At 37.4% G+C, this 14,898-nt stretch overlaps 2 protein-coding genes across 4 annotated transcripts in view; both read left to right on the top strand.

The window, feature by feature from the left end:
* Positions 1–1,979: 1,979 nt before the first annotated feature.
* On the top strand, positions 1,980–6,246 carry rsph3 (radial spoke head 3). The gene is made up of 8 exons (XM_063902423.1): positions 1,980–2,171; positions 3,137–3,218; positions 3,307–3,448; positions 3,546–3,691; positions 3,963–4,166; positions 5,105–5,267; positions 5,462–5,548; positions 6,126–6,246. The coding sequence occupies exons 1-8, from the start codon at positions 2,062–2,064 to the stop codon at positions 6,179–6,181; spliced, it is 990 nt and encodes a 329-aa protein (XP_063758493.1). The 5' UTR covers positions 1,980–2,061; the 3' UTR covers positions 6,182–6,246.
* Positions 6,247–9,219: 2,973 nt separating this feature from the next.
* Positions 9,220–14,898, top strand: part of ezrb (ezrin b) — a 29,976-nt gene continuing 24,297 nt past the window's right edge. For 2 of the 3 annotated variants that reach the window (XM_063901918.1, XM_063901915.1), the window contains exon 1: positions 11,028–11,214. In XM_063901918.1, the coding sequence (XP_063757988.1) occupies positions 11,203–11,214 (12 nt within the window). In that variant the 5' untranslated portion in view covers positions 11,028–11,202. Of the gene's footprint in view, positions 9,311–11,027; positions 11,215–14,898 lie in introns of those variants that run through there. The other variant, XM_063901916.1, reaches the window with a different exon arrangement.

The following is a 14,898-nucleotide window of genomic DNA, read 5'->3' as shown; positions in this document are numbered from 1 at the left end:
AATTGAGTTATCTTTGACATATTTATTTAATCATGTCTCATTTTTGGTGTCACATCTGGAAACACAAAAAAAATGTAATAAGTGAGATAGTGAAACACTTTAGAGCTTGAATGAACAGCAAGGCAGCAGAATGTGTCTGCTTTGATGCCACTTCTGATTCTGATGGTATAACTTTCAGGCTGCATACAGCCCCAAAAACCTTCACACATTGGAATTAACCTGCGAGAGTGAACATGCTCTCACTGCACCACTAGCTATACATTGCACAATCATAGACTTAAATTAAAATGTTCCTCCTGTATTCACTGTGCAGTACTGTTACTCACTAATAGATCTTTCTTCCACTTGGATGCCAATTATCTTTAATAACCATCCAGATTCCCGGGGGCTTGTGTCATCACCTACTGTTTCAAAAAGGTGGAGCAAGCAGGAGCACGCACTGAGGAAGTGCTTGTTCTATACAGTAATCACGTTTGTGGATTTAAAATGTTTAATCCATTCTAGAATAAACTTCTTTTTTTTTTTACATAAAAGAAAGATGCTATGAATACATTACTGCACTGAATAGAAATGAGTGTGTGCCCTGGTTGCGTAATCTCATGGCTTACAGTCAACACTAATGAGAAGAGTGTTTACCCTTTAATGAAAATTAATGATTTGTGACAGCCCAACATAAACATAGGGGAGAGCAAATCCCAGGCCCTTACAATGCAGAAACCTTCACACTTGTTTGAACAGATGCTGCTATATTTGGCTGTTTGTGTTCTGAATACAGTATCATTTTTGTGGAAATGTTGTGTAATTATCATTTCTTTGGGTGTTGTTTACAAAATGTTTTCTCAAGATATAGTAGCTCCTGTTCAAAGAAGCCCACACACAAATTCCAAAACACACAGAAAAACAGCCGCCTCCACAAATCTTCTGTATTCAAAGCAATGTCACAACCTTTCAAAATTGTATTTTGTGCGTGTGTTGTCTGTAAGTACATGTTTTATCTCTTTGAGGAGTATTAGTACTAATCATCATGTTTGATCGTTTTTATTGTGAATAAAGTGTTAATGATTCTTTGTGATTCAGTGTGGTGTGTTATGTCACTAATCATATTTGCAAGAGCTGCGGCACGATCATGAAACCTCCGATATGGAAAGCAGATGTTCTGTTCAGTCGTCACTCTGACCGCAGATCTCTCAACTTTGTACTCATTTATTGCGGTGCCCTATTTTGTTCTGAAACTTTCTGATATTTTGTAAAGCTGAAAAAGCTGTCTGTGGTTAACATCATGTGGAGCAAAGTTTCTGCTTTCCTCTCTAAAATGCCTATGCCAACATTACAGTGTTGTATATGAGCATAACAAATCAGTCTTTAAGGGGACATCTTTGTTTTCTTACAAAAAAACAACAACCTGCACTTCAACTAAAAATTACATTTTGTCTTCAAACGTTCTCTGTGATATTAGCAGAAAATATATAATTGGTTTATAATGTTTAAGTTCTTCTTATAAAGTTCATAAATAAGTGCAGGAAAGAATTCACTTTGTCTGTCATCTATTGACTCCTATACAGGAAATGGTCCTTACGTCACTGATTTATATTAAGAACTGAAAAGTGTTGAAACACAACAAGAAAAGCCACTTAAGGTGCATAGGTGACCTTTCTAATTTGGTGGAAAAAGGTAGCTTGTATGATATTGATTTAGTTTTTTACATTGGAAGTTATTCCAACAAAAGACAAAAGGTCCACTTTGCCTTTGATTTTAGAAAACTATTCCAAAGTCAGTAAAAAGCTTTTCAAAAATGTAATAAAGCTCAATACATACAACATATTATGCAATATTAGACCAAACATGATCTTTTTCATTGCTTTTGTATTTGCACATTGAATTCAATCAATTTTAAAGGAGGGTAAAAACCATAACAAACTTTTTTACCGCCTATTTATAAAAGAAGTGACGTAAGGACCGTTACACTGGACTTCCTGGAGACGGTTGCTACAACAGTTCGTTGCCAACTGTCACTCTTTAACCTAACGTTACCTGATGATTTCTACTAGTTTCTGACAGAAAATGGCTTTTGTGTCACCCAGCAAGAGGGATCAAAACGGAAGTTACACCTTCTCCAGTCGGCCCAGACCTGTGGAGGACCGATCCAAGTACAGAGAGAGTCCGTCCGAACAGTGAGTTTGTTGATTGATTTAAGCTAAGCTAAGTGCTAACGTTGCTTCAGTGCTACTAATGAAGGAGGCGGACCTAGCTAGCATACTGTAGCTAACACACCATAATAGTCACTCATGTTCACAAACTACAGTTCAGAGGCAAACATTGAACTTTTTATTTCACTATATTAATTTGACAGCTATAGTTTCAAGTGTCTTATCAACTGAATAAAATAAAAATGATCTAACTCATCAGCTTGTAAAATATGATGCACTGAGTAGATACCACCAATCAGTACATTGCGAAATCAGAAGCATTAGGTTTGACCTTAACAACATGAACAAAACATGCTACTCACACTTCATTGCTTCAATATTAAAAGTACTATAATAAAGTTTCATGTTTGTGTTGCAATGCTTCCTCTGCTCAAATGGAGTTGAACATTGCTCTGTGGATAGACCGAAATAACAAGAAATCACAGAGCAACTGTATTTGAAACATGTGAAAGATTTGTCATAGTCATGTTGAACCTTAAGAAAACACTCATAGTCAAACAGGTCTAAGTTTATTATGACTATGCCATTACAATAAATTGGATTTTCATAGTTTCAAAAATACATTGAGTAATACTCCATGAAAACTCTATGAAAACGTCCATTCTTCAAAAAACCACTTCTGTAGCTGTATACATCTTGCTGAAAACATTTAACATTTTGAATACAGGAGTTTTACTCATCATTTTGCTTTTTATACTATAGTATCAACATCTTTACTTAAAGGAATATTTAATCCCCAAAAGGGCATAACCATTACCCACCCCATGTAACCTTGTATTCTCGAGGGGAAAATTGTTTTTCCGACACGCATCCATGGTAAACAAAGAATTCTTGACAAATTACAGTGTTACCATGAAAATACCAGCAAAGGTGTAAAGATCAGTCACTAATAAGCTGACTAAATGACTGTGTTTTTCCCGATGATGTAGGACCCAGAGTAATTATGGAAACATTATGTATGACCGCCGTGTTGTCAGAGGAAACACTTACGCCCAACAAATCATACCAGCTGTAAGTATGAGTTTCATATCATTGTCAAGAAGCCTAGCTTCTTTGCCATTCTATTTACAACATGTGTATTGTCTTCCCCTTATGATAGACAGCTCAGCCAGACCCTGCAGAAATACAGAGACAACAGGAGATCAGGAGGAGAGCCACTGCTGCAAAACGAGCCAGAGAGCAGTTCAGAACCAGGACCCCTGAAGCCTTGCAGGGCAGAAAACACATTGATGTTCAAACAGGCAAGGCTTCAAAACATCTGTAATATAATTGATTCATTGTGAATTTATCACACACTGTTTGAAACCAAAGTTGTGGTGTCATTCTCTTGTACTTCAGACCTTTATCTGGAAGAATTAAGTGATGTTGTAGTGGCTACAGATATCGAGTGCCAGACTGATGCTTTCCTGGACAAACCAGCAACCCCGCTCTTCATACCTGCCAAATCTGGAAAAGATGTTGAAACCCAGATAGAGGAGGGAGAGGTAGGAAATAGCTAACACAGGATTAAAAAAAAAACTTCAATTTGGAAAATGCTTAACCCGTAGTTGTTCAAGGTTAGGGAATTGAATGAATTAAAAAAAACTTGTCAACATAATGTGGTGTTTCATCTAAATAATCACTCCATAAACCGTTCAATGCTTCATAGTTTTAGTAAAACACATTTTAGCCAAAATTGAAAGGAAATGCTTGCAGGAAAAAAATAACCCTTATGTTTCAAAATATCTAACCACTTATTACGAGTATGCTCTCCAGTTGTTTGACTTCGACAGGGAGGTGCAGGCGGTGCTGGAGGTCCTGGTGGGTAAGACAGTGGAGCAGTCCCTGGAGGAAGTGATGGAAGAGGAGGAGCTGGCGTGTCTGCGGGCCCAGCAGAGGGCATTCAGAGAGCTCAGAAACAACGAGCTGGAGGAGGTACTGAGGCTTAAGGAGCAGGAGAGGCGCCGCAGTAAAGAGAAGGTATGTAAATGAGAATTCCCTTTTTAAATCTCTTTATAGGAACAAGTATACCCCAAAGTTGGAATATCAGGAGAAACCAGGGACTCATGTCCTGAACATTCAGATGGAATCGGGCTATTTCCTTTAACCTAAACTACAGTCAATGTGGCCGTACATCACCAGTGTCAGCTTTCACAACAGAGATTTCTACATTAAATCATGTTCTCTATGCTCTTCTGGGGCTGGTGTTGGAGGAGGTTATATCCGTTGCAACAATCAGTATTTATGAATCAGACTTCTTGTTTGTTAATGTTGCCGGGACAGCGCTGTCAGTCAAATCTGATCAAACGATAATCTTATAGCCAGATGAAGCGAATGACTACATTTTTCGCGTTGAACTGTTATGGATCCCTAACTTACTCCTTACTCCCAATTATTAGACACAATTACTTTATGTTTTAGAAAATACTTAATTCAAATTTTTGGTGCTTTTACTCAGTAAAACAATATTAGAGTGGCCCTTTATGAACTTATGTGGAACCTTTTGGAGCAAAGTTATCTATGAAGTTATCGGTTTTTAAAATCTCGTCCCTATCCGTTTTGCTAAGCGCTAATCACTTTGTTATTATTATTTTTATTTCCTACAGAACATTTCCACTTGTCAATCAATTAGTGTGTCCATACTATAACTGAGTGTGTTTTTCTCATTTGAGTTTCTGTATGTTTTGGTGTCTTCTTTGTCTGTGGAGGAAATGGATTGCCAGAACGACCCAGTTATTTTATGTATTTCAAGCAAAGATCCCGTTTCCTTAGCTCAAGAAAGTATCTGGAGATGTGTGCTTGAGGTTGTTCACCTAAAAAAAAAAAAACTGCCATGCATCAGATGATTGGGACAGCAGATAGAGCAGCTCGGATGAACATTGAAATATTATTTTTGCTTGTTTTCACTCTGGCCTCAGGAGCGTAGAGTTGCCCAGCAGAAGGAGGTGCTGAAGAAAGAACGAGAGGTTGCAGAGAAGATTGCTGCGCGGGCGTTCACCCAGCAGTACCTGGCTGACCTCCTCCCCGCAGTCTTCACCTCCCTGAGAAGCCACGGCTACTTCTATGACCCCGTGAAGAAAGGTCTTTGCTGCTTTGCTCACCATCGCCTGCTTCCATTAAAACCAACCATTTTACGTTTTTGACACATGAGGGCACCACTGCGCTGCCCTGCACACAGCGGCGTCTAATCAAATCTGCAGTGTGATCTATGACTAGTAGCAGATGAGATCACTGTGATGATTTAACCCTTTACCATATTTCTGCTTGATTTCTAGATATTGAAACTAATTTCTTCCCCTGGCTAATGGCTGAGGTTAACAACAGTTTGAAGAAAAGATACACGGCAAGAGCGCTGCTGGACAGTAAGGGAATACACTTTCTATTATCCCTGTTGTGCAGAAAACTTTCCTCTGCTCTAGTTTTCCAACCTGCTTTCTCAATATTTCATGATTATTTTAGGATGTTTGTATTTTCCAGGTTTCATTTGCTGGCAAAGTAGTACACAATTCTTACACAGCAAACAGCAGACTCCTATACCTCTGCTCCACTGCATCTCAGAGGAAAACATTGTACCTTTTACCCCAATCATGTATCTTTAAGCATTAGAAATGAATAAAAAATATTGTTTTCATGCAAAACACATTAACATTTCAAAAGCTGAAACCAATGGCTGGCAGGAAATTATTTTGAAAATGTTTTGATAAATACTTAATACATTTTTTCACTATTTCGATATTTTTTTCAACAAACTAAACAGCTGATGGATTAAAGTAAAACGATAAAAAGCTGAAAGGTATTTTACAGGTTCTCCTCCAGGGGTCATCAGGGCATATTCACTGTTGCAGTGCCATCTAGTGGCTGTCTTTAAACATTACAGGTAATTAGTGTCATATATTTCCACAGAAATGTCTTCATCTGGTCTCTCACTCTATCTTTCAGCAATCATCGATGATGTCGCTTGGAAGAGACAGGAGGCGTTCAGAGACACACAGTGATAATATCTCACTAAGAAAGGTCAAGGGCATGAGTGCATTCTCAAAAATAAAATGTTTTTTCTCTGACTAAGCTACCGTGAGTCATGTGTTAACAATCTTAAAATATGAATATGATTGTAGGGACATTGTGAAACTGTGGAAAATCTTACTCTTTTATAACTCATCTGGACCTATCGTTGTATATTACAGTATCAATCGAGGATTTCTGTTCATTAAGAAGAGATTTTTAAACTTTTCTTTGAACGCTGATCTTCATCAGTGTTTGAAGTTGGGTTATTTTTTCAACACTGTTTTAGGATTTCAATATTTTGGAATCCAAAAGTTTGTTATATATCGACAGCAATACTAATGTGATAAATGTGTTTTTTTCTTAACAATGTTATCAGTATGTTCATACTGTGGCCAGGCAGGTGGACAAATGTTTTCATTCTTACAGAAAACACACTCCCCTTTCATTGTTTACCTACTAGGTATTACTTTGTGTAGTAATAGTGTAGAGTTTCGGGGTTTTCAAAACAAAGTTGTATGAAAAGATTAGCTTACCCTTGCATGCAGGGATTTCCTACACATTTACATGTTAATGCAAATGAAAGATCTGAAGTTCATAAACACCACAATGTTCCTTTTCCTTGTTTTCTGCTGCAGAAGAAAAAAACAACCTTTTCTTTCAGGCTTTGTATTTTTCCATTCCACTTATCAGAAGAAATGTCCTGCCTGTTGCAGGGTATTGAACTGTCCTAGTTTTCAATTAAAGACTTAATAAAAGAAGAATATATATAGTTCACAGAAGAGGAGGGAGACAGGTTTTTAAAAAAGGCCCGGACCATTCAAAGTACATTTCTGTGAATTGTATATATTTGCATCTGGCATTGGTCTACAAACAGCAACTCATTCTGGAGCCGTAACAGGCAAATCAACACTGTTTTGCATTGCTCTGACCGACTGCCATTTCTGCTATATTTAGTTTACCAGCAAAAACAAACAAAGCAAACAAACTAAAAAATACCTTGGAATAATTTGATGTAGCCTATTTTCCACACTTCTGCCTTAGTTATGTGAAAGAACGACACAAACACCATTTTTTGTGTTGTTCTTATTAAACATAATACCAGTCCTAAGCAGTGTTACATTCTCAAGACAAAAAAACAAGTTAATACCGGAGAAACCCACCACAACCTCTTGTCAACTACATTTTGGGTAAAAAAGTAGGTTGTAATTCAAAATGTACTACGGATCAGTGCTGACATTTTATGTGAAAAAACAACAAAAAGAACAACACTTCTTTAAATTAACACAATATGATTAGACATTACCAGTAATAAATATAAAAGACAATAAAGTTGACTTTGACTAAACATTATAACATCCCTTACAGTAAAAAAAACTCAGTAATTTATTTTTAATGCACTGTAACATGCAATCTAAGAACAGGAAAAAAAACCATTCATTTAAACTCAAATCAGTTTCCTTTCCTCTCTTTTATTTTTACATTGACGTTAGGTACTTGTTTACTTATTGAATACGCTGAGAAAAGTACCTAAGGGAGGGGTTATGTTGACAATGGCCGGTTAAGTAGTACAAAGTGGTAGGAAGGACCGCCACATCACGCTGGTTTCGTGTTATGGCGAGAAGTGGGTCTAACCTCTAATATATACGGCTCTATTTTAATCCCGTCGCCTGATTGGCCGGCTCACCCATGACGCCGCCCTCTCAGTGCGGAAGTCGCGCTTCCCTCATGTGGTAAGGTAAAAAAAGTTGGAGCCGTCATGCATCAGCGTGGAGGACAGGTGACACCACTGTCTTTACACAACAGACACATGACGTTTTCATTTATTTATCAAGAGTCATAGATGGTATTTATAGTTATTACTCAAATAATTGTTTTCTTATTAGTGTATTTATCTCAGGTAACTTGATTTACACAGATAAGACTCCCTGTCAAAGACTCAAGTTTAAAACTGTGATTCATACACATATTATACATGACTAGAAGGAAAAATGACGTCATAAGCTACATTATGTCTCTGAAGAGTTTGGAAATATGTCTTTGATTTATAATCACATTATCAGGGATTATTAGTATGGAATGTGAATTTATACACAGTAAAAGTACATGATTGATATGGCTGGCACATACGTTGGTCATTACTTTATAATGAGAAATTAAATGGATGTTGTAATTATTATTGATGTGAACAAATCTAACAATTGCACTATTAAGAGTGCACATTTATGGCCCGAAATGAGCCAAAAACTGTAGTGCCATTGTTTATTATGTTTTCACAGTACAAATACCAGGGTTCACAATTTAGGTTGCAATCGTTGGGATTTTAATGATGCAATACTTTCAGTTTCCATACCAGCAGTCCTCAAACATAATCGACTGATGTATAATCTAGATTTGAATCTACAAAATGTCCTACAGTGAGTGGGAACAAATCCATGTTAAAAAAGCAGGGTTGGAAAGTAATTAAGTGTGCTCAAGTACTGTACTTGAATAGATGTTGGAGGTACTTGTACTTGAGTATTTCTATTTTATGCTCATTCAGACTTTTACTCCACTACAATTTAGAGGGGAAATGTTTTACTTTTTACTCACCACATTTGTGAGACAACGCTTATAAGTACAAAAACGAAATTGACTCATTAATTATGGATTTATGGAATTATTTTTATGGATTAAGACTGCAGTAATACAATATATATATATATATATATATATATATATATATATAAAATAGCCATTATACATAATGAGTACTTTTAGTTTTAGTACTTTAAGATGTTTTGATCCTAATTCTTTTGTACTTTTACTTAAGTAACATTTTGGATGCAGGACCTTTACTTTGTAATTGAGTATTATTTTGGGGTTTTTAAGTGAAAGATCTTCTTCCACATCTGTCAAAAAGTCCCCTTAGCAATAATGAAACTGTGTGTTTTTTGGGGGAGCCCCTCAGAGCCCCCTGCAGGTCCCCTGGTTTGTGCGCCCGAGCTCCTGCAGCCTGCTGGTGACAGCAGGAACCGCAGGGGGATGGAAGAGCGCCATATTGCGCCGGGTTGCACAGAGGAAGGGGAAATCTGCCTGTGAGTTTCGGACAATCATCTCATCTCCAGATCTCATCAGCTCCGGTAAGACTTTGGACATCCCATCTCTTTTACTGACTCCAGCATTCAGGATAGAGTAGCGGGGCAAAAGCTGTGCAAAAACACACCTGACACACTTTCCCCCCGCTTTCTGCTGGCTCTGCACAAAGGAGATCCTGAATCTCACAACAGGTGTCTGTGGGATTACAGTGAGGATGACTGCATCGCTGAAGAAGCTCCCTCACAAAGAATAATACATTTATTACAGTCTGAGCTTAAACACAAAGCATCTTTGAACCGTTTTACGATTTGTTTTTATTGTCAAACATATGTCGCCTATGCAGATCAAGCATAGAGCTGGAATTACTCGTTTCCCTGTCGCTGTGGGTGTGTACCCACAACATAGACGTAACCATACTGTGAAAACATGCCCTGAAAATCATCACTTTAATATATTTCTTGAGATAATTACCACCTCAAAGGGATATTTGTGACAGGAAAAGAAGCCCCTACCGTAAATGTTATCTTTTGTGTAGGAATATTGTTTATTTGTTTAGGTGTTCAAAATTGTGAGAATTGGGTTGTGGGTTTGTTAGCAACCTAAAGCGTCAAATTAAACCATTGAAAAAGGGCAGGGTGGGGAAATAACTTTTATCATAGCTAGTGGGTGAGGCACTTTGAGTAGCATATTTAACCTGCCTGTTGTAGATGATTCAACAGCGTCAAGGTAGAACATAACTTTGGGACTTCCGGTGTTCAATTTCAGAATAAAACCATTCAGTTTTAAAACTACGAAAGAGTTGGCCTGGCATTAATACTATGAATTAGATGATGTTTGATATATAGAATAAGTCCTAAATGACTGAAAAAAGAAGAAAATATTATTGGTAAATGTGTACGTTAATGTATATTAAATATAATTAATTGAATGTGATAATAAAGAAATCTTAGTTTTGCACTGTTGGTTGGACAAGCAATTTGAAAACGTCTCTTGTGGTGTATTTTTGTACAACGGGCTCATGTTCAAATGATTTAATGAAGGGATCAGCTATTGCATCCTCTGCTGATTTTCTTAAGCCGTTTACTCTGGTTTGAAAAAAACCCCGATTGATCCACATAACTGTTGATGTATCCTCATCCATAACATCCTACACAATTTCTATTTTGGTATGCCATTTAACTGTTGGAAATGTAGCTTGTTTTCAATGCATGCAAAGAGAACAATGTTTTAAATCATGCACTCCCAATAGTTACCCAGAGGCAGAGAATAGAAAAACAAACTGATCAATAGAACAAATTGAGCTCTATCAACAGTTAACGTCAGTATTAGGCCTTTACTAAACTAAATTCACAACATTTTATTCATAAAGTAACTTTCAAACAGAGTTATGTATGTGTGCTTTCACATACGAATAGATCCCATTAAAATACGCACAAAGATTAATGAATGAAATTACGTTTTTAAAATTTAGTGATTTCAAAGTCCTTACAGAGTGTGCAGCACTGATCAACACTGATTGGACATCCAGGTGGCACATTTGCCTTTTTCAGTATACATACATATACATTATTGTTAATATAAAGAATAGGATTAGATAAAGCTCTGGTGTAGTCAAAATTGGAGTTACAATCTCAGAATTTGTAAAGAGTGGGAATTAGAGATGATCAGAAGTTACCAGACTTGAGCTCTTATTTTGAAGTTCAGTCATGTGCGCTTCCGGTGTTGTGCTCGCTAGCTGCTGTGAGCTTGGTGGTTCTCGGTGATTCATCTGATGACTGTCGCCTGCAGGAGTGCCGCTCTCAGCCGGGTTTAAGTAACGCCGAAGAGTCTGAAACTCGTTTCTCTTCTTTCTCTCTTTTCAGGAAGGCACACGGAGCTCTGGTCTCTTCTTTGGAAACACTTTTTTATTTAACAGAGCAAGGAAAAAGACAAAAAGATGCCTAAAGCGGTGAGTTACACTTTTCATTATTGATGTATTCAGTCACTCGTAGCATCACTGCTTTTTATGTGGTGAAGCTTGACTAAAACTTGACAGGTGAATAAGCGTCCTTAAATCTTCTGTTTCCGGAAGGATTTTTCTCATATTAGTCTAATTAATCTCACAAACTAGCTTATTTCGGTAGTTCAGTAAAGTAACTAAGTAGATTTACTCAAGCACTGCATTTCATTACAATTTTGAGAGACTTGTACTCCACTTGAGTATTTCCATTTTTAGCTACTTTATACTTTACCCCACTACAATTCAAAGTTGAAAAGTGTACTCCACTACATTTAGCTTTAGTTACTTTTCAGATTTAGATTAAGAAATGATAACATAATAACAATTAAATAAGACTTTAGTTACACCTGGAGTAACATTCACAAGTGATTACAATTCACTGCACCTTTACCAACTTGTGATAAACACTTTAATGCAGCAATATTTACAATCTTAACAAATAATATATTATCAGAAATTGAGCAATTTGCACGAGTACTTGTACTATTGCTACTTTACGTTTATTACTTCTGTACTTTTACTTGTAACAGAGTATTCCTACACTCTAGTACTTCTAAGTATTTCTCCCTAATTTAGATTATTGTAAGATAATTTAGGTTATGGTAATGTTATGTGACACAGTCAATGGTAGAATATTGATACTGATGAAGAATATTACATTTAGTGTGATATACTGAGTGAGTCTTTGAATCAGGAGTCATTTGTTGAGGTCTGGGAGGTGAATGTTTATGTTTGGTTGTTGCCTATTTAAGAGAAATAAATCACTTCCTGGGAGTGACAGATGTTACAGTGATGCTATCAGAGAAGATTCAAGCTGGTAATAATCACTGTGAAGCATTTGACATGTATTTAACTTGTCCCTGCTTTTAAAGTCACAGCAACTAAGCCTGAAACAAAATACAGGTTTTAACATTTAACTGGAATATTCTTGGGGGCTAAACGAAAACCAGAACACTGTCATTTCTTCCTGGACTTAATGTGCATTCTTTTTCTTAGAAACTTCTATCAGTAGTGTCTGAGGGGAAAGCTCAAATCACATGCTTCTTATATCCTGGGGGTGTCCCATATGTTTCAGTGAACATCATCCACTTCTGCTAGGAACAGAAACTGTGAAACTTATAATCGAGACATGGACAGTTAAGCACTGTTTCCATGTTATACAGTGTAGGCGATCATAATCACAGGATCTGTATGTATGACCTCATTCTCGGTAATGATGTACAACATGATAAACAGTGGGGGTGGAAAATGCCATGTTTATATCCTCAGGAGTTTGAGATGAATACCGGGTTCTCCCTTCGTCTCTTGAAGTTATTTTCTAAGCTGAAATTTGAGGTTGCTCCTCACTTAAATGTTGGGTTGACATAGTCAACTTGAAATCTTGGAAACTTGGAAGAAAAAGTGACTTAAAGTTTTGGTGTTTAAAAAAGCAAAGAAAAGACAAAAGGGGACATTAAAGAAACTGTCCTATATATATGAACAGGTTTTAGGCCCTCAATTATTCCAGACACGTATTGCCCCACCCCTGGGATTACATACTTCACTGTCACTCGTGGAGTTTGTCAGTCAGTCAGCTCACTGTGTGGACATTTCTAGAATAACAGCATATGTGTTCGACAGTATTGAGGAAAATATGATGCAAATGTGTTATAGATGGATATGAGTCAAAAATATTCCCTTAATTTAAAAACTAGAATATGGGGGTTTTGCTTTTGCATGTAAATGGTCTGCAAAGGCTAAAATCCCCAAATTCCCTCCAGAGGGAGTTTCTCTCCCACACACTCCTGAAACACCCCGATTGGACTCCTTTGTTTACTTCCGGAATATAGTGACATAACTATGTAACACTTGTGCTTCTATTGGCTAGCACTCCAACACATTGTATGTGTTAGGCTAAAGGGCGGGACATCTCTAAGCTGTTGACCAGTCGCAACAGAGCTGGCCAGCAAACCAGTCAGAGCTGACTGGCGTCTGGTTTCAGACAGAGGGTGAAAAGAGGTCCAGCAGCACAGGCAGTATGAGAAAAATAAAGAGCTTTTGAACGTTAAAGCATGGAGACATGTCACAGTAGAGCCACACAATCTTAAAATGAAACCTGAAAGTGATCATAATAGGGACCCTTTAAGTCATGATGCTTAAAACAGACAGTTGCTCAGTAAAACATGGCAGAGAGAATTATAATGGGAAACATTTTAGTAAAAAAAAGCCAAAACCAGAAACATAAATATCTGCTTAAACACTCTCAGACCATGAGAGAAGCAGGTTGCTGCTGAAAGAAGCAGCATCTTTGTGGTGACATCAACTAAAGCCCCGGTCAGTGTCATAAAGTCTGTTGTCGGTTTGTTTAGAAAAGGCTTCATGGTTGTCATGAGCGTCGCCGTGGAAATGACATCATTACCGTCTGATAGTGGCCGGGTCCAGCCTCCTCAAAACATCCGTCTTTTTGGAAGATAATGTTCGACTGTTTTCCTTTCGATGAGATCAAGAGAAGTCTACAGGCCTTGCTTGTTTAAATCTTTCCCTCTGGTTTACTGAGCGTTCAATATGTGACCTCATGACTGAAGCAGCCTTTGTAACATAATATCAATAAGACAATAAGTCTGTTTTAATTAAAGTTGCTCCTTTTGATTTGCTTTCCGACCGAAAGCTTCCTCCCAAAGTAATCCAGGAAATGCTGAGTTTGACTTTTAGCCTGGATGTACATACGGGTTCATATTTTGAGTTCTGTGAGAAGTGTTAAATTGGAGTACCAGTCTAACCAGCCACAGTAGTTCCAGGCTGTAGCCAGATTATTAGTGTGGGAGGAAGGGGATGGTGCCATGATGGTAAAATGAAACCCTACAGTCAGATACTTCAAAACTATTTGAATATTGATTAATCTGCTGATTATTTCCTTGATGAATCCGATAATTGTTTAATCTTTCCATTGTTTGAATATATTTGGCATTAGCTATTTCTCCAAACCTACAGCAATGCCTTGAATTGACTTGTTTTGTCCAAAGATGTTGAATTTACGGTCTTATATTACAATGAAATTAAGTACAAATTACAATAACATTTTTAGTTTCTAAGACTATCTGTAACCATTGCGTGGTCATAAGACGTTAAAATGCTTGCCGTACATCAAATGACGTCTTGAAAACAACTAAAAAGTAATTAACAAAAGAAGGTATTTTATCAAACCAAAACAAAGTGCCTTACGTTTGAAGCACACTGGCACAGAAACCTCTCATAGTCTGATTGCTACAGCTCAGATACTTGGCATGAATTCAAACATTCCAACATTTTTTGAATGAGGGAAATATTTATGACCGAGAGGGCCAGCGGCAAGACTTTTGACCAGTGTTGAGGAGCAGTTAAGGCTCCTGTATTTCTGCTTGCGTGACTCATGGTTCACTTATCTGAATGACACATTGTCAGAAGTAAAGGATCGCGCTCCCTGGCTCTCCCAGAATCCTGTTTCCTCGCGGTCACAGCCCCGTGACAAAAACCATACAAGGCGTGGTCATGATCAACATAGATGGGTGTTTCCTATTTCATGTCCATTCCCTATTGTTAGTATCTTTTCCTTTTTTAAATTATTAGTAACTCCTGGAACGCCCTGGAGACCTGATTTACAAATCCAAAAGTGCT

Source organism: Eleginops maclovinus, chromosome 15, assembly GCF_036324505.1.
Source record: "Eleginops maclovinus isolate JMC-PN-2008 ecotype Puerto Natales chromosome 15, JC_Emac_rtc_rv5, whole genome shotgun sequence".
NCBI lineage: Eukaryota > Metazoa > Chordata > Actinopteri > Perciformes > Eleginopidae > Eleginops > Eleginops maclovinus.
This window is presented reverse-complemented; position numbering and strand designations above follow the sequence as displayed.

Coding starts and splice junctions, on each gene's coding strand:
- rsph3 (XM_063902423.1), top strand. CDS start 2,062: ATGGCTTTTGTGTCACCCAGCAAGAGGGATCAAAACGGAAGTTACACC. Junction 3,449..3,545: donor ACACATTGATGTTCAAACAG/GCAAGGCTTCAA, acceptor CTTGTACTTCAG/ACCTTTATCTGGAAGAATTA. Junction 5,549..6,125: donor GGCAAGAGCGCTGCTGGACA/GTAAGGGAATAC, acceptor TCTATCTTTCAG/CAATCATCGATGATGTCGCT.